This window comes from Saccostrea echinata, unplaced genomic scaffold, assembly GCF_033153115.1.
Source record: "Saccostrea echinata isolate AGI-Se365-2 ecotype Australia unplaced genomic scaffold, CSIRO_AGI_Sech_v1 ptg000002l, whole genome shotgun sequence".
Classification (NCBI taxonomy): Eukaryota; Metazoa; Mollusca; class Bivalvia; order Ostreida; family Ostreidae; genus Saccostrea; species Saccostrea echinata.
This window is the reverse complement of record NW_026889751.1, coordinates 20,711,358-20,737,239: the sequence shown is the minus strand read 5'-3', so window position 1 is coordinate 20,737,239 and position 25,882 is coordinate 20,711,358. Positions and strand designations below refer to the sequence as shown.

At 32.7% G+C, this 25,882-nt stretch overlaps 1 protein-coding gene and 1 long non-coding RNA gene across 2 annotated transcripts; one reads left to right on the top strand and one right to left on the bottom strand.

Annotated features, from left to right (window-relative positions):
- The first annotated feature begins 5,980 nt into the window (after positions 1-5,980).
- Positions 5,981-7,631, top strand: LOC133201331 (uncharacterized). Its single transcript, XR_009723076.1, has 3 exons — positions 5,981-6,078; positions 7,293-7,335; positions 7,456-7,631. It is a non-coding gene; the product is annotated as an uncharacterized LOC133201331 (long non-coding RNA).
- Positions 7,632-16,398: 8,767 nt separating this feature from the next.
- On the bottom strand, positions 16,399-22,316 carry LOC133178119 (uncharacterized). The gene is made up of 3 exons (XM_061312877.1): positions 22,307-22,316; positions 17,007-17,313; positions 16,399-16,536 (listed from the first exon to the last, which is right to left on the bottom strand). Exons 1-3 carry the CDS (start codon positions 22,314-22,316, stop codon positions 16,404-16,406), a joined length of 450 nt encoding a protein of 149 aa, XP_061168861.1. The 3' UTR covers positions 16,399-16,403.
- Between the last annotated feature and the right edge of the window lie 3,566 nt (positions 22,317-25,882).

Genomic DNA, 25,882 nt, shown 5'->3' with positions numbered 1-25,882 from the left:
CTAATGTAACAGAGAATTTCGCTTTTTGAGATGGATCAAGGTTTTTTCAATTTTTTTTAAAGATTCGGGGGGGGGGGGGGACTGGTTAGGCTGCGTGATATGTCACAAAATTGATGCAGATTATGGGGGGGGGGTATACTAATGACTTTCCTTCTTCAGTTTTATCACATATTTAGATAGAATATCTGTTAGGAAAAATTGTTTGACAAAAAGTTAGAAGCTTTAGTTCTAGTAGATATGGCTTTCTAAAAGTGCATGTATACATATTTAGTCGACATGTAGTCGTTGGAGAGAGACATGAATGTATCTTATTTCAATTCTTTCTCTTTATAAAGCATTTTGATTGATAATGGTCATTATTATACTTCTGTTATAATGTTTCCTATATAAAGTTAAGAAGGTAAAATAACTATTTTTCTATAGTCTGAAAATTTCACGTCTAACAAAGCTATACCCCGGGGTATAGTTTGTGCTATCCAGCCCTCGGAAAACTTTCATTCAATTTTTGCCGCCGATTTTGATTTCCTGCAATAGACTGATGATGGCATTATGACTTCACTAGCATTGTGACGTCATCAGCATTTCAGCTTATTCTTGCAGTGTTATCTTACGCCAAATACTTCCCCAAAATTCTTTTGAACTTTTCATATTTTGCCTATGACACTGTAGTATCAGGTAATCCAAACCTCAGAAATTATAATTTACATCAGTATAATAAAACGCTTATCCACTGGCTTTGAATGGGATAGCTCTTTCATCAAGCCCTCGGGGAATAGTTCCTGTCGCGGGTTTGATAAAAGAGCTATCCCACTCACAGCCAGTGGATAAGTGTATAATATTTCAAGTGGAAGAATTTATTGTCAATAACGTAATATAAATATAAAGCACACCTAATCAAACACGTGCAAAACTAATAGTTACACGAAATTATATCTGTATTACCAGACAAACTGATTTACTAATTAGATTATAAAATCCAAATTGCATGTCGACATGGATATATAACATCTATATGAGGATGTTTTCGGCCGCTAACATATAGATGTATTTTTTATACACATTAAATGCCATGCCTAGCTGACCACAGCATTATTGCGACAACAGCAAAAAGAATCCGCCATGTGAATGGCATGTATGTTGTTGATAAAGGTAATGTATGCTGTTGGTAAAAGTAAATGTGGTAGGAAATTAAGGCCGTATACAGAGTTGGTGTCAAAATTAATGTACTGAAAGAATAAAAGTTGTCAAGGTTTGAAAAATATTTTTTTTTAATACAAGAACAAATCAATCGATTGAAGCGAATAAGGGACACAACAAAGTAGATCATTCCCTCTATAACGAAGTCATGCATTCAAAGAACAGTTTTTCACAAAATATATCAACACAGATACCAACTATTTCCTAGAATTTTGATTTTTTAAATCATAAGTCGTTTTCCCCAGCTATGCAGCCTGTATTATAATTCTATAGCAAGCAAAAGACTGAAGTCAAATATACCGTCTTAAACCTTAACCTTTGACCCTGAAATTAATACATGGCGCTTCTTTTTCTGGCCGTCATGCATCTTTGAGTATGAAACTGAATGACCAAGAAACATTTTTTTAAAAAGATATTGTACATAATTTAATTTGTGGGCGGAACTTTGACCATCGGTCACCGCAATATGAATATTTCTAAGCACGTTTTTCTTGTCAAACTACCACCTCCTGTCCATTGTTAAAGGTCAATTGCTGCCGTCTTGACGCATCCTTACTACAGCATTGTGACAAATTTAGTCAATAATTTTGACCCTGACCTAGACTTTTGACCTAAAATGAATAGGCTTGTTAAGTTTTTGGTCACCTACCATGAAAAGAACTGTAAGGTCTAATGATACTTTACATATGGTGTTCACAACATTTGGAGACTATACAATGACACCTACATGTATACAATGGCCTAGCCCTTTGACCTGTTGCCCATCTAGTAATAATCTGGTACTCCTGGTCACCTGCCACATCTGTATACGAGTTTAAGACTAAAAAGCAAAAATACAGGTCGTGTGACCACAATACTGTTAAGAACATATGCACGCACATCAGCAGCTACATGTAGATATATTCATATTTACTTAGTTTTCTCCAAATAAAAAGCGTTATTATAGACAGTTTCATTCACGTAACACACAGTACTGAATCACCAAAGTATGATGGAATTGTTAATCAAAGAACTACTGAATATTTAAAAAACAAAATAAGTGTTTGCGAGTCGTATTGTATCAATTTGTTAACAAATTAAAGTTAATGCTATCAGATTTCAAAACAATTTAAAAAAAAAAAATGATAATCAAAATCTTTGAGCATTGTTCAGTTCGTTAGTTGTACGTGTATTGATCTATCTGAAAGATGACAGGAAATTTGAAAAATACCTGAAAATCAAAATCGCGGACAATGCAGGGGTTAAAATAATGTAGTAAAGATGCATTTATGAGACTATATCTTTCAAAAAATAATTTAATGTTTCATTATTGCGAACAAATTGAGGTGATCAAGAAGAACAAATCAATATAATTAATAAAGTACTAGTATTACCCCTTTTGCTATGAAATGATCCTTTAAGTTCAATAAGTAGCAAACTCTGCGGGCGAAAATGGACGCCATTTTGGAGAGTGGTATAACTATATTCGTTGCTTGCCGTCCAAATTAATTCCAACCAAACATTGGATTCTGCATGGAATGCATCAACTGTCCAAAATAAAGCATTACACATCTCCTAATTCAATACCTTATTTTAGCCAAGTTGATTTTTTAGTAAAAAAGTGATAAAAAAAATAAGATACTTCTACTTTCATCTCTGAACAAATTCATATTTGATATCTATGATGAAAAAAAAGAAGATCGTTCTCAGAGTAATATCAATTTCAGAGTACCTGTGTGTAGAATCAGAGTGATTTTTAACAAATTGATTTTGTTGAAGACCAATCACAAAATATGAAAATTTCCGAGTTCCTGGAACTTACGATTGATTCCAGAAACAATCAGTCCTTATTTTTGATCGAATCCCTTCAACCTTTAGGGAGGGAAACTTCTCCTTATGAACATTAACAACTATACGTAAGGCCATTTTTAAAAAAAAAAATTGGTTCCCTCTCCCGACCGACTTACTTAAAACAGCCTGACTCAAGGCCTTTTTTTTTAACCTCCAGGAAACAACTATGGTTTGTTTTATTCATTTCGGAGTTTTCTCATCCCATTAATAACTATTAGAACTTCATATTTGCAAGTGATTTTGAATTTTAAAAAAAATCCCTCCTACCTACCAACCTAATTTTTTTTTACCATCAGTCGGGAGAGGACAAGCAAACATTTCTTTAAAAGATGACCTAAGGACATCCATTCTAAATTGCAGTATTGTAAAAGAGGAAATCTTCTGCGCACTGCCAACTTATGATCAATCACTCCGTGTCTTGAATGAAGAGTAATAATGGTCACGACTTGACGGAAACCTTGATCTGTTGGCACTCCAAGGCAGTAGGTCAAATTACAAATTAATTACTAATTAAAAGGAACTTAACCCATGAACTATATGATCTCTTTTTATTCAATGTCTACGAAAACGGCTGTAGTTAGCAGTTAGATCGTAACATACTCGGTAGAATTTATTTTTATAAATCAATTTCGTCAAACATTTTTTAAAAGTACATTTGATCAGATTTTGGTGTTTTTTTAAATATATTTTCATTTTGATAGTTTTTTTTTGAAGATCTTTTATTGAAGAGAATAAAAAAGGAATACAATATACATGTCCTCAGTAAATTCTTGTCTCAATTAATTAAACAATTTCCTGAAATTCAATTGTCATGGGGGAAAATGCAAAATAAATAAATAAATAAATAAATAAATAAATAAATAAATAAATAAATAAATAAATATAAATAAACAAAGAAATAAATAAAAAAAAAATTAAATTAAAAATAAAGCCCCTGCAGACATGTAGTTAAATGTCTATTTTCCGTATGAATCATCTACCATTTTTAATATGTAATTTTATGATTAAAAATTGTTTTGTTTGTTTATATAAACTAGTATAAATTTTAAATTTTTGACTTGACACAAAAAAAAAAAGAGGAAAAGAAAAAAAAATTATTTCTCTTAAATATTTCTATTAAACACTGAAGAATAAAAACGGGAAAGAAAAAGGTGTCATATGTAAACATGTGCTCCATCAAATATTATTTACATTTTTTTTTTTTTGCGTGGATTCCATCAACTTCATTCCTCTGAAGTTCAAGAAAAAATCCCCATTCCTCTTCAGTAAGCGAAATAATTATAAAGCGTAGGTAATTTTACCACATAAGATAAAAAGAAAGGAAAAAAATATCTATGTGATAAAATATTGCTTTTATAAAAGTGTGACGCAATATTTAGCGCCTTTATTTGAAAAAAAAGACAAGAAAAGTAAAAGAACCAAAGTATGTGCACCAATCCGATAAATCAACCACATATCTTCCAGAACCAATTCTATCGTGACAGATGATCCAAGAGTTTGACCTAGATCAGCTCAGGAACCCCATATACCTTACAGGGGGACGTTTATGGCACTAAAAAGTGAGGTTTTTTATGGCAGTCCTCGGCTTTACTGCTGAGCTGATATCTTTTCGCTGGTTTTTCTTACGACGAAAGCTGTCCCAACATACATCAATTGTCAATATTTGCATATTTATTTTTTCTATGTATAAAATGATGACAGTCCGTATTTTGCCCTGCATTTGCCACGGGATTCTCTAGCTGACAGGACGGGTCCGGAATATCGCTCTCTGTTTTAATTGGATTAATTAAACTGGTGGATTTATTCTGGACCACAATTTTATCCTTTGGTATGAACTGTGATAGGAGAACATCTGATTCTTTTTTGATAAGCTGTGTTTATTCAATTAATGTTTTTCTTCTTGGACGGAAGATAGCAAAAAATCTATTTCAATTTGAAGTATATAATCAACTTTCATTTTTGCACAAAATCATCCCTTTTCACTTTGAATTTCTCAGTTCTTTGTGGCATACAGATATTTTATAAATATTTAAGAATATTTATATGTGTTAAATTTGTGGTTGCATATCTCTGAAGCTGATACTATATGTAACAAAATATATTTCTCATTGCCATTTACTTACCAGGATTAATTAATTAATTCATATTTTATTGTTTGTTTTAACATTTGTGCTGTTGTTTATTGCCTAATTCTCTGTTGTCATCTGTGTGTCTTTAGTCTGTACTTGTCCCCCCCCCCCCAACCCCCACCCAATCCTTCCACCCAGATCAAATAAGACGTCCACGGATTCTGTGTAATTTAATCTTTATGTTGTAGCTTTGTTTCCACGTGTTCAAAAAAAAAAAAAAAAAAAAAAAAAAAAAAACTAAATACATTGTATTGCTGTTTAACGACAATGGCAAAATGTCTATACTCTCTAGAAACACACATTTAAATTAATCAAACTTCATGAGTAATGGTAAATGGTGTGCCGTTGCCCGGCGCTGTGCTTCGTTATCTCTGTTGTGTCGGTGAATTGGGCATGCACGTACAAAAAATGTGACGTCATCATCCTCATCCATGAGTAATGGTAAATGGTGTGCCGTTGCCCGGCGCTGTGCTTCGTTGTCTCTGTTGTGTCGGTGAATTGGACATGCACGTACAATAAAATGTGACGTCATCATCCTCATCCTCATCATCACTGTATATGACAATGATTTGTTTAGGACCGAAAATACCCTGAGACTGATTTTTAAATTTTTACAGAAAAATGAGACGAGAACTTTGTTTATTACTCGTATTGTCCCTACTCGGACAATCGTATTCACAGACCACAACCACCACGTGGGGAATAGGTGATACACTTAGGAGATTTATAGGTACTTATCCTTGGCTGGCAATCGGAGCCGCTGTTCCATTTTTCGCTGCTAACAGCCTAGGACCAAATCCATCAGGGTTAGGGTTAAGCAGACCTCCATTCCCGCCACCGCCGCCATTTTTCAGAAGGCCATTTTTTCCCATGATGCCCTTTATGAGGCCTCCTCCTCCACCAATTTTCGTTATTAGGCAAGGTAAGGGGTGACGATACATTACTATTTGCTTATTTCAATACATCAAATTTCATATCACTGTTTTTTTTTGTTACCTGCACTCTTAGTATACCCCCCCCTGCCCCTCACCCACGCACACACAAAGGCAAATAGTTGACGACAGTAGAGCTACTAGGGTGATAAAGAACAGTATTCGACAAGGCTTTTTATTTCAGCGACAAAATGAAGCTTTGCATCATAACGTTTCTTATTCTGGGGTTGACCATTCCAGTCTTCTCTCAAAGCACCAATATTTTTGGTCAAATTGGGAGCTTCATAAGTGGTTATCCTCTGTTGGCCTTGTCTTTTGCTGGTCCATTTATTGCCTCCAGCAACTTGGGCAGGAATCCCTCTGGAGTTTTAGTTCCTCCACCACCGGCCTTTATCGGCGGGGGTCGCCGATTTGTCAGACGTGGACTGCCACGCCCCTTTATCGGACCCTTCCCACCCCATCCTGGAATGCTTTATGGTAAGGTACAAGAGTGAAGATTTGTTCATATACTTACCCTGACTTTAATTTTCAGGACCCTACGGACATAGAAGAATGTTTTGAGATTATTATAAGTTATTTGGTAAGTTTGGTGAGAGACCGTGGAATACTCCTAAATTGGAATATCCCGGAGTCTCCAGAGAGTAGATTTTCTTAACAGAGGAATTCCATACAAACCATTCCTTACTACCACCATCTAACACTCTTTCTATATCACTTCTGTGTCTTGTTTTCTTTACAATTATATAACCACCTGTTTTACTATCACAGAATGTAATAATGATAATGTAATAATAATAATGCAATAATAATAATGTAATATAACAGTCTTCTTATACTTCATCCTCGGGTGAAATAATTTATTAACTAAAATTTAACTTGATTGTTAACAGATACAGATGTAACTTGACTTAATTGATGTATACACCTGGAGTATTTATATTCTCTCTCTCTCTTTCTCTCTCTCTCTCTTTCTATCTACCTCTAGCCGAGATCCTTATAACTCTTCCATTTAGACAAAACGGGGATAACACAATGCAAAAGATGTATCAATTCTCTATCACGTGTTTATGTAAACATTTAGTTATCAGTGTAAACCGGTATATTTTTTTCAATATGAAAGTTTTGTTTATCACTCATTTATTTACATATGAAATCAATGAAATTAAAGAAGAAGGATTTTTTAAAATTAGTCAAACTTTTGTAGGTTAACAACGTGCGCCTGATTTGAATCATTCGAATGAGTGAAGGTATTTCAATTTTACTCTTAACTCGAATTTATGAGACCTTTGAAATTGCAGAATTATAATTTTTTACTACTTTTTTTTTAGTATACCAAAATTTATTTTAAAATCTGTTGTCATTTGCAGGGATTGGTTCATTTTCTGACGTACTTCCGGTGTATATTTCATCAGACTTGCGTCCTGTGTCGACCGTTTTGATTGGTGGAGATTTATCTTAAGAATATTTTTAATTTTTCGTTTTCTTTGACAGAAGGCTAAGATTAACTTTACATGTAGTCCAGTTATTTTGGGCTTCCTTGTGTATTACCTCAGAATCATCTGTATATTCATATAATTGTTCACTCTCTAAGTATACTTCTCCAACTCTGTAATATCTCTATTTTTGTCCTTTTACACTGAATATTGTTGTAAAATAAATATTTGTTGAAAAAAATGTATTTATGATATAGAAACGGGATTATCTTGGAAGCGAGTTAAGCCACATTAATTGTTACAAGATGAAGTCATATCTATTAAAATCAACAATCAATCAAGTCATACACATTAACCAAGAGTATATGATTCATAAGACAGTATTAATCGAAGTTTTGTTTAGTATAGGTTGTATACTAGTTTGTACGACAGCTTTTCTGGCAAAGCCTTATTTTTACCTGTTTCCTTATATCAGTACGGTCTATTTTATCAATTTGTAAGAATCTTAAAAGTTTCCTTGCAATTCAGTCCAAAGTATAACATATGGTGTAAAATAATCACAAACCTTGTAACAGAAATTAAAGCCAAAAATACCGCTCATTATCACATTTTGCACGCTATAATAGATTAATATCTAATCTGACATAAACTGCTTGATTTGTAGATTTCAATGTTGTTAAAATTGGAATGATAAGTCAGAGAAAAACTTTTTAAAACCTTAAATACCCAGAAACTTCTAAAATCGAATTTCCAAAAAAAAAAAGGGGGGGGGGGTTGCTAAAGCTTATAAATCATTACATACACTCGGAAAATCAGTACCAATTTTTGTTAAATCATTAAAAGACACACAGCTCTAATCGAAAATAATTGGTTTTAATCCCAAATAAAATCAAGACCGCATCACTATATATGTGTGCATGGTTTGCACCATTAAATTTTGAAAGGAATACCGTAAAAAATTTCAAAACTGAAATATAGTATGGTGATGCCATCGTACCCTAAGCTATATCAAATAAATACTTGCTACTACATAAAAAATTCTCAGAAAACTAGTTTGCTAAACTACGCCTGTAGAAAATACCCATGCCGAGAAAGTCTAAGTGAAACTTTGGGAGTTCAAATATCAGCTATTAAGATATAAAAAAAGAAATTATATATATATTTGTGTATATGTTATATATATATATATATATATATATATATATATATATATATATATATATATATATATATATATATATATATATATATATATATATATATCTAGGAATGTCAAAAAAAACTCGCATTCCGACATCTATGTTGGGATCATCCTAAAATACACCTAGAAAAAAATTGACATGCCCGTGTTGGGCATGGATGTCGGAATACCAGCTTTTTTTTTAAAGTGACATTCCAAGCTGTTTGTCTATTTGAGACGGTTTATAGATCAATAAAGTATCTAAGATATATGGTTACATAACTGATGCTATGCTTTGAGCGGGAGAATACATATAATACAAGAAATAATACCCGAAGAGTGCTTTAAATCGAAGGTTTTTACAATCATGCTTAAATCTGTAGCTCTCTGGTTTTTCTGCCCGAATTTTCTCGATCAGAGAGCTACAGTTCTGCAGCTACCTAAAGATAAGTTAATTTGTCCCATTGCTTTATTTTTGGTTTCAATGATACTTTCTTCGTAGAATTAATTAATCATTCTTGCGGATTTCCCTCTGTGTTGAAAGAAAATTCAAAGTTTTGCAAAAAGACAAAAACGATATTTGCTTTCAATTTATATATGACAAAATGGTCCGCACTCTCTGCAGACTGTCTTCTCTAAAGGAATGAAACCAACATATTGTAGTCAGTTTCCTCTTAATGATTAGAAAACACACACACACGCACCCTATACATGCAAACACACACATTAGATTAATAATTATATAGTTTTACATTTTTCTCCTACCAAATTTTGAGTTTGTTCAGTTGAAATTTGAACATGTATAAAACAAATACAAATTTAAATTGAAAAACTTTTAAATTTGGTGGAGGCCACATTAAAAAAAAAAACTTGAAAAGCAAAAATTTTCTTAACGGGGAGATACAAATTACATTCTCTGATAGGAGCAGTATCAAAAATATCTTCATTCGATTTTTCATTTTAAAGAAACGAATTTAAATCTGTCATATTCAAAAAAATATCATACCTCTGGGGTTTTTTTAAATGCACAATTTTCTCTTTTTCGTTTTTCACTGGGACAAGAGAGAGAGAGAGAGAGAGAGAGAGAATATCAACGATAAAAATAAACATATATCACTTATTCAACAATTCTTTAGCTAAATAAAATATGAGTATTTACGCACAACTAAGGCTTATATTCCTTCCTCGGTTCAATGTTGAATTGGATTCAGGAAGCAGTTAACCAGACTGACATGCGGTAACATTTGTAACCTGTCGACGTTACGCATGGTCGTGTTACGATGTCACCCGTAAGCCATGCACCCTGTTCTGTGTAGGTTACGAAGATCGCTCTATATAAAGGTCACTGCATCTGTGTCTCGGTACCAGTGTCCAGCTGATCATATCCAGGTAAGCTTCTCCTACAATCGGCTGAAATCTACTCACTTTTAATGGCAAATAAATAACTTTTTCTAATTCTTACCCTGATTGAAGTTGGAAAATAATTTTACCAAGTTTTCAGCTCTTTGAAATTCAGTACTCAAATTTCAGTAATTTCCAAAACCATGTATTTTTTTGTTGTTGAAATTATTTAACTGGTATCTGAAAAGAGCTTATATACTTCTTTTCGTCATTGAGAATTATTTTTTAAATATATTTTAAATATATTTTAGACTCATAGAAACCATGAACTCCTTATTGTCCGTGACTGTTGCCGCTCTGCTTGTGGCTTGTTGCTCCGCCCAGTTATTTGGGGGATCATTCGGAAGACCATTCGGAATCATCGGGGGCGATGACGGATTCTTTGATGACGGATTCTTCGATGATGGTTTCTTCGATGATGATTTCTTCGATGATGATTTCTTTGATGATGATGGAATCATAATCATTGGAGGTCCATCTTTCGGAGGTATCGGTGGCGGATTCGGAGGTATCAGTGGCGGATTCGGAGGTATCGGTGGTGGATTCGGGGGCATTAGTGGTGGATTTGGAGCCATCAGTGGTGGATTTGGCGGTATCGGATCCGGAATCGGAGGACGGATCGGTGGTAAAGGATACGGAAAGAAATACCACGGATACGGAAAGAAGACCGTCTGGCCAAAGAAGCACTACACCGGATACGGAAAATCCAATGCCGTTCCCTTCGTGTCAGGTACGTATCAGACGGTAAAATTCCTTATTTTTATCTCTACCGCTATACTGCAAAAGAATTCCGAAGCTAAAGAAATGATCTCTATTTGTTTTATATAGGATATCAGACCGTAGGATACCAACCAACACAGGCTTATTACGCCGGTGCCTCAAGCTTTCCCCAGGGAGGATACGCCGCCTCCTCCTACTACCCCTCATCATCCGGGGCTCAGTACTCCAACTACTACGGTACTAGCGGCGCCATGTACTAAACATCCTACAGGTAAGACATAAAATAACCCATCGGACCGGGAGATTTTTTTCCCTCATTTATAAAATATATTAACTACAACGACAAACTCTTTCTGATTACATTAATGTTGATTATTTATTTTTCCTTTTTTTCTCTCTTTCCAGGTTGATGTTTTCCCACTGTTTTGTTGTTGTATGATTTAGGAAAAATTGAATAAAAACGTACAAATAAAAAAGAATGTTAATTTTATAATTGTCGTAAAATATTTTATGAAATGGAGGCAGACAAAATTAGAAAATTGTCGCAAAATAGATTTTTTAATAATTGAAAAATGACCCACTCAACATAAGTCATTGCAGATAATGTCAAAATATGCTAAAGTTAATTAATTATTTCTGAAAATATTTCGTCCTATGCTAAGAATGTCTTTCTAAAAAATTTCTCGAGATTGTACTGCACAATGGAAGTACTAAAGATGGGACTATCATTACACTAACAGACAATGATTGGATTAAAATCATTCTATTTCTCTTCATCTCTGAATAGATCATACTTACCGTGTAGAGAGAGAGAGAGATTTATCAAATTTAATACAATCCTTTACAGTAATTTTATTTTAGAATAAACATAAATCAGAAATAAAAGTTAATAAATTTTATTTAAGGCACTGGTTCATGGAGAGACAGTTATTAAGTACATAATTTCTTTTTATTCACTGAGAATTCTGTCATGGTTTTTAAACAGGGTGACTTCTTTAAAGTATCGAACTGCTTTGGTGGGATGACAGTATTATACAGCACTTCCACATAAAACAACGTAGTAAGAACAAAACAATTTACAGATAGTATTTCAGAGTTTTCAATTCATTCTTAATAAACAGTCTTCTATCAACCGACAGCAAGCAGGCCGAGGTTGAAAGGCACGTTTCCTCCACTAAGTAGTCCAAAAGTACCCAGTGCAGTTGGGAATCCACCACCCAAGGGGCCATTAATTACTCTGGGGATCAGACCAGGTCCTCCCGAGACGCGGTCCAAAAATCCGACGGTTGCAAAGGGGCCAAAAGTAGGTCCAAATCCAGGGAAGAGGTTAGGGAACACCTGACAGAAGGCAGACGACACCAGGGAAAGCAGAAGACAAGAGAGCAGAAGTTTCCCCATTTTATACTGAAAATAAAAGAATGGTTCATAAATCATTTTATAAATTCATCCATTTATGTCATGTTGTAAATTTTTCATTTTTAGATGTACACATACAGATTTAATAATACTTGTATTTTTATCATTTTGAAAATTGAAGATTTACTACCACCCAGTAAATTTAAAATTTACAATAGGGCAAATATATCTGAATATTGAACCTTAGAGCGAAATGTTTCAGTAAAAAATTCCAAAATTTATTTACATCAATTTTATAGCGTTACACCGTTTAAGCACAGACAGGGCTTTTAATTTAGAACTCTTTTTTCAGTACTTTGGACTCTCTCGGGGACAGGTGCTAAAATCCACGTTACGCAAACTGGTAAAAAAGTGACGATAATTGTGCATTTCGTAGAGATAGTGTATTACATGTAGTTAGAAAAATCAAGTAAATTTTATTCATAGAGCTTTAAAAAAAAATAATAAAACGATCGCATCATCTCTTGTTTGTCAACACAACTGGAAAGTCCTACATGAATGTCTTATCTGCTAAACATTGCACAAAGCAGACAAAACTGCTGTAACTAAAACTTAAAACAATGCGTAAAACAATGTACAGAATGCAGAAGTATAATAAACTGAATTGTAAATATTAATTTAATTCTTAACATAATTTTGAAAATCAAAATAAACCATTATGCGCTTGCATTTTTATTCACATAAGAAACAAAAACTTACAATAAAAAAAAAATTTTATATAAAAATTCAGTATTCAAAATCTTAATTTCGACTTAAACCTTTTCCCGTTTGTTCTTGAGCCCGTAACTTTCACTTAAAAATTTCACTTACCAAAATAATGAACTGCAAACTAAAAACTCCTTTATGACGTTCTCGTTATCCTTATATAGTGAGGATGTTTGACAATTAACGATAAAACAATGTGTTTTTATGTGATTACGTAATAAATAAGTCCACAGTGATATAAAATAGTGATATAAAACATGTCTGTTAGGTCATTCTGACACATCCGCCATTGTCCATTGAGTGACCAACCACCTTAAGTTAACGAGATGCATTGTTTTGTAATCCTCTTAAAACAGGAAGGTTTTACTTTTTTTTAAAGTATATTCACATAAATGTAGATTAAAATTGATTTAAAGAAATAAATCAAAATATCAAGCCTACAAAGCTGATCTTATTATTTTGTGGTTGTTGATATTTTCTGCTTTTTGATAATTATGTACTTAATCAGCCATGTGCTCGCTGGCAATTGAAAATGATTGAAAATGAATAAAAAAGTGAACAACTTTACGAAAGTGACGAAGTTTTATTAGGGTTTAAGATTGGGATGACAAGAAAGAAACAGATCTCTTATCCAACATCCAGAAATACAACTTTATAATCTACCCAATGCCCCCCCTCCACCCCCTTTTCATGTTAATATTTATTTCTCTGGTTTACTTTTGTAAAATTTTCATTCATAGAATTAACACTTTTTTGCTGAATTGGTGCACAACACGCAAGTTTGCCTTCTAAATGACATTTTCATAATAAAATTTTGCCCAAAAGACTAAAATGTTTATGTGTATATATTTTATACTTATGTGGCATAATAAAATTAAAGGTATGACGAATAATGTAATTACGCCATATATCCGTGTTATGACGTGTTTCATCTGTCAGGTAGTCTATGGAAGTATATCTGCAGGCTAGAAAACATGCATCAATGTAGTACCTTACTGACTGATGTAATGATCGGGCTTACAAATGAATGTAGATGTGTTTTGGAATACACAACCTAACCCAAAGGCCTCAGTCTAGTGATTGGTGGACCTATATCGTCAATCTGTAGTATAACCAATTGCAATGCAGTATACGTTTTCTCTTCAGTTGAAAATGTTCTCAAAATACAGTTGTATTACATGAAATGTGAAGATAACGAACAATGATCATGCACAAAAGTCCATTTAAATAATACAAATTGAAAAAAGAGGTGGGATCAAGTGCCACTGAGGAGAGAGCGTCCCCGGTCGACCGGTCATGGATTATCTGATTATGTCTTACTCTTTCCTGGAAATCTTTGTTCTTTGAGTTTTAATTTTATTAGTGTATTTTGTTTAAATCTGCTTCGGTCTATCACAGTTGATTCTATCCGATGCATCTGGTAGTAATAGCTAGTGGCTACCACATTACGCAACTGACTACAAGTGTCTTTGCTGTAACGTTTTCTGTAATAGTAAAATACATGTATCATTTAATGTGTTCAACATTAAAGATATTCTTCCAATGCATTTTCCGTTATTTACAAACAAAATTTTCTAATCGTGTGTAAAAATTTGTTCTCTTGCTACTTTTGACAAGCAGTTAATTTGATAACAATTGCTTCTATAAATACTTCGTATATAATGGATATTACAGGAATTGTTTATTTGCTCATATTGCAAGCTTTTGAGTGAGTTCTCAGCAGTTCCCTCCGCTGAAAAGAATTTATAGAGAATTTTATTTTTCGGTTGTGATTACAGAAGCCATCATCTTTAAACAGTAACTTCTTTGGTAAATAAGGAAAATTTTCAGGTTATTTTTGTAGAGTACGTATTAATCTTAAAAGTCCATGAAATATGCAAATTTATATTGCCAAATGGACAAGATCATTTGTTTTCCTTATTTTATGAATGCAAAATGCAGTGTAAACGATTATTTGAAAAAAAAATTAGTGAGCATAAACAGTTTTTTTTCTCAATTTGTTTGTGTTTTATTAAAACGAACATGAATATGAATATCATTTATACCGGAGATACGTTTGATATTAGTTTCTTATGTATATTACACTGGATTTTAGAATTTAAAATTTGAAACAGCATCTTATGGGAAAATAGACAACTTGTGTTAAAATGCCAGGAGATTCATTTGTTTCTTGTTAATGTTTAATAAAAGTGACCTTTAAATTAGGAAAATACCGATTATTGCACTTAGCGCTGAAAAGCTCGGATGTTATATCAATTTCATCTGCAAAGTGTAAAACTAAGCAATGGTCCTTTAAACAATGTGTGATTTATTGAAGTTTATTAACGCGTTGATTTTTATTTAAATATAAACAACTGCAATGTCAAGTGGACAATTGCTTATTAAACTTTTCTTTAAAGTATCTCTATTTATGAATTAATACACCATTTCTTCGACCTTTTTCTCAAATTCTGTATTAGTAAAGTAAAATTGAATTGCCTCAACTGTTGTTTTTTTTTGTTTTTGTTTTTAACTTATTGTATTTCTTTCCGAAAATAACAATTATGGAATTCAAAGGAGCTAAACCTGCACGGTCCAAAGAGTTTATTGTACCCTTTAGTTATTTATATCCTTTTTTTTTACCACCACTCTTTTTACAAACTGGATTTAAACTTCCATATTCTTTACAACAAACCATTATTATAATAGCATATTCTGTGGGCTCTGTCCACTTAAAGTCTGATGAGGTCAGTAATTTTTGTACATTTTTTGATGATGAGGTCAAAGTTGAGAATATGGTTGATTCTAATTGTTAAGAAAAAAACCCTCCTTTTTCTTAAGATTTCATACGGCACATGTACACAAACGTACAAGTAAACACAGATTTCTCAAATCATTATCATCAAAAGACTCTGAATGACACCCGACAATAAATACTAGTAGACGAGACCTGCAGGACACCACATTTGTGACACATTAAACCTGACGATACTCCGTTTACTTTTGTGAGTAGTGTCCGGTCTATCCCCAGGTATTGGTTTTATTCCAGAGCTGCTGGCATCATTTTGCATCTTAATAAACCTAATTTCTTTCTTTCATAGGTGCTTTGGTCAAGGATAATGTATATATTCTATATAATGTATTTTTCGATGATATTCGAACCATATTTATAACCTTTCTTCAAATGCAGTGTTTATTTTCAGATTTTTTTTGTGTAAACCTTTCTGCTTGATATACACTAGACTGCCACAAAAATTAGATATTAAATTGACATATCCCAGTTGTAAAAGTGAACTAAAACGAAAGTTTCTTTTTGTCAGAGGGTTGGGAAAGACAGTTATATGATATGGCCTCAATAGCTGTTATGTATAATCAAGATATCATAAGAAAAGAGAGACTGGGCCACTGTCATTACCAATATAACAACACATTATAAAACAAATATGGAAACATAACAATTTTTTATTTGTACAATCTTTATTTACAACAGTCTTTCCCGTCCGTTGAACAACATTCTTGCCAAGCTTTCTTTCTCTGTCGTGGAGCATCTTTTGTGCCCATGGGAGTGACAAAGCTGAGACATCAAATGGTTAACTCGATCGGAATAAGTTTTCCTTAAGGAAAAAAGAAAAAAAAACATTGTTAGTTTATTAAACAAAAGAATCTTTTTTCATTGTCGAGTATTGCAGATATATAATAAATATCATGATAACGGGGAAAGGTTATTTTAATAATAAATTGTTCAAGTTGGTAGATTTGGGAATCAGGATTTTATTGAATTATATGAGAAAGTAAAAAAAAAAAATTCATTTTCTCCATTCTTTAAAAATAAACAGTTAATGACTTGTCTCCATCACTCTATATGTTTCATCAAAACGTTCGGTGATTCATTTTGTTTTCTTTGATAAGTTAGAGAACACATGTAAAGACGTCACATTGGAGAAAAACTAGTAGCTAAAAGTACAAGTTACGGAGTCTAAATTTCTATCATCGATTATGTTCATTCTTTAATTACAGGCTGAAGAAAATCAATTAATTCGGAGTAAGTGCTCTAATTACCAATTTAATTAGATTGACTAATTACCTTCTCAGTAGTGATGTCTCCTGACAACAATGGGAGGTGGAAGCATGGGCATCATTCCCATAGGAGGGAACGGAGCAAAGAAAGGTGGGGGTGGTGGAACGAGAATTCTGCTTGGGTTGGGTCCGAGACTGTTGGCGGCGAAAAATGGGGCAGCGAAGGACAGAGCTAGCGCTGGGTTTGAGCTGATGAAGGCGCCTATTTGCTGAAAGATGTTGCTGGTTCCAGTTGTAGTAACGGTCTGTGAGAATACAGATCCGGACAGGCACAAAACAGCCAAAACAATGGCGACCGAGGACTTCATCGTTACCTGATAAGGATAAATAAAAAAAAAAAGATTAATTTCCAACTCAAATTTAAAAAGCGCTGAGTACTAATTTTCTTTCTTTTGATTACTTTGAAAAAAATATTTTAAAAAAAAGTATCGGAGAAATCGAGCAATATTTTAGCAAGGATTGAAATGATTCAAATTCCACAAATGTCGCATGGTTATCTATATAAGATCCTTCCTTACCTGATTTGATTTGGTGCTACAGATGCTCTGTAATATTATCCATGACTCTATTCCTTTTTATAGAAAGGGATCATAAAGAGTCTAGAGGTACAAAAAGGGGTTCTATGAAAGATTATGATAACATAGCTTATCTACATTTAATTTGAAAAAAAAAATGTCATCGCTATTTATTTTTCATGCTTATTTTATATTTAGCATAACTCACATTAAAACTTATATATTCAAAAATAATTAAATCATTTAAAAGATTTGAAACTCCCCATAAACGCCTCAAAATACCCTGTTCATAATATGCTCCCATGCAATATCAAAGTACAATGTACTGTTATTGCAGGTTTTATTTACACGTACTATGCATTTCTTATTAGCGGAGCATGTCCATTGACACCTTGACATTTGTTTTACAAGCTTTCTTGCGGTTTTTGACAACTTCATTACGAAGTTACGCAATGTTTCGTTATTTTATATCGATATTATGACCGATTGTTGGAATGCTCTGTTGAGCATTATTGGGTAAATGTGAAAAAAGTGTACGAATTACAACGTTCCTTTTGTTAATCTGCTTGTAATTATGAATAATTTAACGAGAGAGCAGCAACGTGAAAGACGACTGACATGAACTACAATTTTATTGCTTTTTTCTCTGGAGTTGTTCAATCAGTTTTACATTCGTCGGATTCAAATTTAGTAGAGGAAAAGAAATCGTGTTCTCAACCTAATAGTCGATAAGTGTAAAAAATTTTAACCAAGGGAAATAAATCAATCTAGAAATGTTTTCTCAAGTAGTGTAATTCAATGAGTGATGGTTTTAAGGAGCTAAAGATTTGGAGACTGTGATCTATTATCTCCAAAGTGATCATGGACAGTAAAATATTTTCATACAATAAAAATAACGTCAACTTATTGACATTTTTAATTTTATTTGTGTTAAAAACTTATTCATGCATTGAAAAAGGAATTTAACAAATTGATGAGTTAGACGAAAACGTGTTAAAAGGCGTGTTTGTTTTTGCATTTTTTGTTCGTTTTGTTTAGTTTTGCTTTTCTTTTTATTAGTATCCCATGTCATTAATAATCAACTTTAAGTTCAATATTTGTAGTAGAATTTTATAGGCTTTAATCAACACAAATTAAAAAAAAATATTTCATAAAAAAATATACAATTCCTGGTCACATAGCAAGTTTCCTGCTATTTCTGCTTATTTCTGTTCAATTTCTGTTCAATCTCAACTGGAATAATAATTTTTGCTACAATTTTGCAAATGAAATATCATGCATAGATTTGATTTGCAATTACAGACTAGCTACTCGTTTAACAAATACAACATTTTTGATTATATGGCTTAGTTTATATGGAGTGTATGTTTTTCATTTGTTCTAAATATGTATCGAAAAATTGAGAAGACAATTTTTTAAAAAAGAAATGGTTGGAAACATATAGCATTAAATTTTAGGTTTAGGAAATCTTCCACCACACGGTATACAGCTTTTATAAACAATTATATTCACTTTCAGTGTATTATATTAATTATCGGCCGCGGGAGCGGCCGATCTATTTGTGGTTGTGTTAAAAAGTGCGAATGGGGAAATGAGGTGTTATTTCTTTTTTAGTTCGGTAAATTAATTTGTTGATGATAAAATGTATAAAAATTACATTAAAATATTTTAAAAACTTGCTCTAAATAAAGCTTAAATTAAATTAAAGCTATTTTGTATTATTTCTATGTTCATTCTTCATCAGAATATTATTAATATATGATTTTAAAAAATGGGTTTACAATAGGTACTCCCCGACTTGGGAGAGTGTAAGATATGAACACAAATCGTTATGATTTTCCGGATAATAATTACAGTGGTAAAAGTAATGAATAAAATATGAAAAGTTTGTAAAACTAGTAAAAAAAAAAAATAATTTTGTGTGAGCTACAGCTGCGAATGAAACACTTTGCATTTCATTGTGTTGTCCATCACCGCGCCATGCTGAAAAGTCTGCAGGAATCATCGGCATCATCACGTGACAAATATCATGATATCAGCACATGGTTCATCTGTAGGTATGAAGACCTACAATTTTTATCATGTCTCTAATTTTTTTTTATTGATGAATCAATTTGATGAACAAAAGCACTGAAATTCATTTTTTCTTGCATTTTCTGCTCTTTTTTTTTTTTGGGGGGGGGGGTATCCTGAAATAAAATGTTAACTCTTTCAGCTTTCAATATCTTACTTTCCTTAAAAGCTTACTTGTGAAAATACTTTTTTTTTAAATGCTACATTTTGTTTGCGGCCGATTTGATGCTTTGCATCAATTTTACTTGTTTATTTATATTTATTCATTTTGAGAATTTTGTTTTATACTAGGAGTATTATAATAATTCTACATGTAGCTTAAACCAAACTAAAAATTAAGTTTAGAGTTGATGGGCGAACAAGGCGAGCGAAATGCCTATAGCGCAACAAACATGAAGGTGAAAAAATTAAATCTCAATTATAACAAAATTTCTTTCATATTTCATCAAACATTAAATATCCACAATTTGCAAAAATCTCACAAAGATTGAAATTATTTGCCTATGAAATAGCATACACACACTGAAGATGGCTAAAAAGTATCATTTTCTCATACTACAATACAATTTTTCGATATGATCTTGTGACAAGATCTTCCCTTGTGCACAATTTTGACCCTTTGACCTTGCAGATTGACTTGTATTTGAGAGATTTTTTAAACAAAATGTTATATTTAATTTTATTTTTTCTTTCTTATTGAACACATTATTTATGTGCTAGAAGAATAATTAATTCAAAAATCCATTTTCCAATTCCAAGTCTGTGTAACTAATATTAATACATATACTAATAGTACATTAATACTAAGAACGTCAGTATATTAATAAATTTCCTCTTAGTGAAGGTAATCGTGATATTTTTATAATTGTAAAGTTTCAATTTTCAGATCTAGTGCGATAAGGAGAAATAAATTAAGGTATCTGTACAACCGTGTGTATTTGTATAACGAAAATAAATTCTGGCATCCATAGAATCTAAAACAGGTTTTATGCGACACAAAAACATGGTCATTCATTGAGTTTTACGTATGAAATTCGTCGTCGGATGTCTCGTGGGATTATTCGATGATGAATATTCATTTTTTTAAATACAAGTATAATAATTATAATCTATAATGATGAGTGTTCCTATCTATTGCTCGTGTAGTGCATGATATTTTGATATACCTCTCTCGTTAAAGATACTTTAAATGATACATCGAACATTATAAATAACCGAGTAAAAAATACATAAATTCACAGACTGTACAAGTTTAATTAGAGAAAATATTGACAGACTCTATATAAATGTTAAAATCACAGAATATATACATGTAAGTTTAATCAGAGGACATTTTGATAGACTCCATAGAAATGTTTCTGAGCATGTAGATGATATTGTATACAGCTCGGTGATTAATAAAGGAATTGTAAATTCAAAGCTCTTGAGAGTGTGCATGCCATTAATCTTTTTAAGATACACGGGATTTGTAGTATTCCACAAGGACCTAAATTTTACTAATGATTTAGCAGAAATAGGTGGCTTTGCTTCATTACGGACCTGCTTTACACTCTACAGGAGCCCGTGTGGCGCAGTGGTTAGAGCGTCTGCTCTAGAGTTGCGGAGTAAGGAGTTGATCCTTACATCGTGGGTTCGAATCCCACTGTGGGACGTGGAGACCAGTCCTTCGGATGAGACCGTATAAACCGAGGTCCCATGTCGCAGTAGGTGTTGGCACGTAAAAGATCCCTCACTGCTCAATGGCCGTAAGTGTCGAGTATAGGTCAGAATTTGTAGCCCTCCACGGGCAAGTGGTGGCGTCTCCATATGAGTGAAAAATTCTCGAAACAACACATAATCAATCAACAATTACACTCTACAGGGGTTTTAATTTTGTGGTACCATTCAGTTAGATTGATCTGCAGGTAGGTCTCAAAGTCTAATGTGTATGAATAAAATAATCAATCAAAGGTCTTTAAATAGAGCAGTCTTTACATATTATTAGCCCCAAATGGCAATTGAACACTTCTTTTTACGTACATGTATTTTCCCCAATGCAGTAAACAACAGTAAATCCTACATCAATACTTGGTTGTCTTTGAACATTTTACCTAGGGGTAGATAGTTGGAACTCTGTGTTGATAAACTCAATATTTACATCTTTATGTCAACGTTTTCTCTAATCTCAACGTTTATCCTTATAAATTGGATGTTGTATCGTTACTTCATGGTCAATTTTAAAAAGTACTCTGGAATCTTGCCTTGTTCCATATCATGTTTACAAGGATTAATAAATTTTTATACTTACCTTCAACAAAAGTAAAAAGTTTAATATAACACACATACAGTCGTTGATTAGTGATATTTATGCATGCAGAGTCATACACTTATTTTGTATTGTATCAATATATTATGATAATGAATTTTGTATTATTGGTTGATACTTCAAAGCTTCATTTTCAACAGTGAATAAAAAATAAAATTATTATAAGTAAAACTGGAATATGAATTTTAAAAAAATAGAGTTCTTATGGTAACGAAATTTAGAATAACCTTTAAATAATCCAATGTAACACATCATTATAACAAAAAATACATTTTTTTGTTCGAAAATATCGAAATGGCTTATATACCTCTACTTGAGGTTGCTGAATGTCTCGGAAAAAGGGCGGTCCAAGACAGTCTGGGTGCGACAATGTGGACATCGTTATTAAAATTAATACACACGACGTTATGTTACCTGCAGTCATTGTTTTACACATGTCAACACATGTACAGTGTTAACTTTTAAACAGCAATGAATGAAGATGCTCACAAAACTATAGCCATTTATAAAATTTCTCAGACAAAATGACAGTTGACCTGTCAAGAGTGTCTGACTCAATAGTATAAAAATCCTCTCTGCTTAATCAACTTTAATTCAGTATTTGGATTCAAACAGTAATACAGGTATGTTAAGAACTGTGTATGGTAATCAAAGAAAGGTTTAAATCTTTAAAAAAAAATAGAATTATTTCTACTTTAAGATATTAAAGCAATGGAAAATACTGAAACGTTCTAAAAGTTACTTGTGTCACTTGCGATCCAGGTTTACAAATTCGAACACTTTGAAAATCGAACAACTGTCCGATCGTTATCGTTCAAATTCTAACATTTGAAATCTTCATTCAGAGAAAAATTGCTATGTTACATATAAAAGCTGGAAGTAAAATATTCTAGGCTACTGTCTCAAAATGTTTTGTTTTCATTGTAAAACTCCTTTTTGCTCTAGAGGAATAAGCTCTCGAGTTAAATCTTTTTGCATGCGTCTTTAATTCCTCTTTAATATGTATTTGCTGTCCCTAGAATTTTTAGAACTGAAAATCTCACTGTACATGAGATTCACGTAATCGTTTAGAACAATTCATATTGTCGCAAATTTGTAACAAGAAATGTAGAAAAGCATCAAGATGCTAATTTACAGTTAAATTTATCGATTACAGATAAACATGAGGACTTCCGTTGCTATTGTTCTGGCCGTTATGTGCCTCTCCGGATCTGTGCTCTCACAGACCGTCACAACTGGAACCAACAACATCTTTCAGCAAATAGGCGCCTTCATCAGCGCAAACCCAGCGCTGGCTCTGTCCTTTGCTGCGCCATTCATCGCCGCCAACAGTCTCGGACGCAACCCAAGCAGAATCATCGTACCACCACCCCCACCTTTCATTGCTCCTTTCCCCATCGCTCAGCCTCCAATAATGCCAGTTGTTGTCCACCGTGGTCACTTTTAATCATAAAATGTAAGTATTAATGCTGATTATTATTTATTCAAGATAATTTGACGAACATTTCACATCACATCCAAGGTATCTACAAAGTTTCCGTCAAATATATAAGGACATATTCAATATCATATTCTAAGTATTAACTACCGAATATTCAAAAACTTCGGGGGGGGGGGGGGCCGCCATGTTTTCTGCCTCGGTTTAAAAACAGAATGAAGTTGCTTGAACTCGAACTCACAAGGATGTAGATAAATATATGTTAAATTTCTCTCCGTGTCGTAACATCTTTTTTTTTTTACATTACAGGTAGTAATTTATTTCTATCATCCCATCTATTTATTTCACCTGAAAGAGGAAGCGGTTTATCACCAAGTGAAGACGCACAGTACACACACAGAGTCATGTCCATTTCATCTTGTCCTTCATCTGTTGTTAATGTTTTCAATAAAAATCATCATTAGATTTTTTTTCCTTTTCTTTTAATTACATGGATTTTTGAAGGTACTAGAAATTTACATTTACTTGATATAGACTTGAACGTTTTTATATGCCGAGTGAGTATAATGAAAGATTAATCAGTGACTGCATTATACTCTTATATTTTTGGTGAAAGAGATTTCAATTATTCCTCGACTTTCGATATTCGGCGAATAAGGTGTTGATTATCTGAGGAATATCTCTAATTAACCTAATTAACCTAAATGTACAAAAAGTCCCAATATTTTCTGCGTTGCAATATTGATAAACTTATCAATTAGTAAAAGAGAAACTTAATGCACTGCAAGAATTATGAATGTAATATTTACATTTCCAAATATTTGATTCTTTGCAAATTAGAAAACGTTCATGTTCTCATGAACTACCGTGGGATGAGTAAGAATATTTCCATTGTGATGTGATTGAAGTCAAAAAATAGTGCAAATTTTTTTTTTTCAAAAATGATCGTTGAATGACAAAAATATGTGGCAAGTCATCAGAAAAATAATGTAAATATAAGATATGAATTTAATTTTTGAGAATTCATGAAGTACATAAACTACAATGCTTCACGCCTGCATATTTATCATGAAGCGCTAACGCGCTTCATGAAATATGAAGGAGTTCATGTCCTCATTAATTCTCAAAAATTAAATTCATCTCTTAATTAACTACACCTCAATTTTACTTGGAGGAAGCACAGATACTTGTAGTCCTTTTGGAAAAAAGTTTAAAAATTCAACTAGCCCAAGGGTTAATCGGGGTGGGGTGGGGGTGGGGGGTTGTTGTCCAGAAGACCTGTTTGTATAAGTAAACTAAATATGTGACTTCCCTTCTAATGGAATGAAACACTTCAAGATTATATGCATAGTACATTCATTTATCTTCCATTTAGTCTATTATAAAACAAAATAAAATATTGGAGTATATCATGGGTTTAAGAAAGATTAAGATAAATATGTATATATTTACTTCCAAATACACCTACATAGCCAAAAGTCGATTTAAATAATAAAATGCTTTCTTTGGTTGTTAGTACGGGAATCAGTGTTGCAGCTGTTACTGAAAAAATACATAATCAGGGTAAGCGGGACGGTTATGTAATTATTTTTTGTCTGCAATAGCTGCTACGTTAATCCCCGCACTAACAAACGAAGAAAGACATTTTATTTTTTATATGTATATCTGTGCAAATGATCATTTAAGGTCAAGATCTAGTAAATGAAAAGAGCCTACAGATTTCTCAAACTTGAAAAATAATATAAATTCCTTTTATGATGCTTTATAACTGTAGCGCGGTCAAATAAGGTGTATCGGGGTATAATTTGCAAGAAAACAAGACGAAAAACCATCTTGTAAACTGTCATTTGCAATGAAAAATTAAGAAAGCCAGTCAAGAATATGGGAGTTTTTTCCATATCAGACGAAGGAAATGTATTCAGATTGCCTACAGTCTCTCAGAAAACGGTAATTTGTATGTTCTTAACCTCTTCTTTAAAATAATGTAAAATTGAATATAGGTATCGGGATTACTTTTCACATGATTTCAAATTGAATGCTATGAAAATACTTTATTTTCTACATAATTCTATTGGAGCTGTAAAGTACGGGAAAAGGAAAGTTTAAATTGATTATGACGTCATAATGGATCTAGCACCGAAAAGACGGTCTAAAGTCATTTACTAGATCTTGACCTTAAAGTAGGATTTAGTAGATGAAATAATGTATTATTGATATGTACGTCATTGTACGTTTCATTGATGGAACAGCCACTGCTTCAAAAACCTGTAGAGGGGGTGGTTACTGACTGATAAACGGCAAAAGTTTTCTGAAGAAATAAAGGAGAAAAAATTCAGTGGATGTAAATATATTGTCACAAACAACAAGCATTTAGAGATTTCATAATTATACATGTAATCTTTCAGCTTAAGTCTCCTTTGTATTAATTTTAATTCTTTTAAATCAAAAATCAAATATTAGGAATTGCTGCCGAGACGTGCCGTTCGGAAACGTTTACCCCCCCCCCCCTTCCCTTTTCAGAAAAAACCCTCGATTTTTTAATATTTTCGATG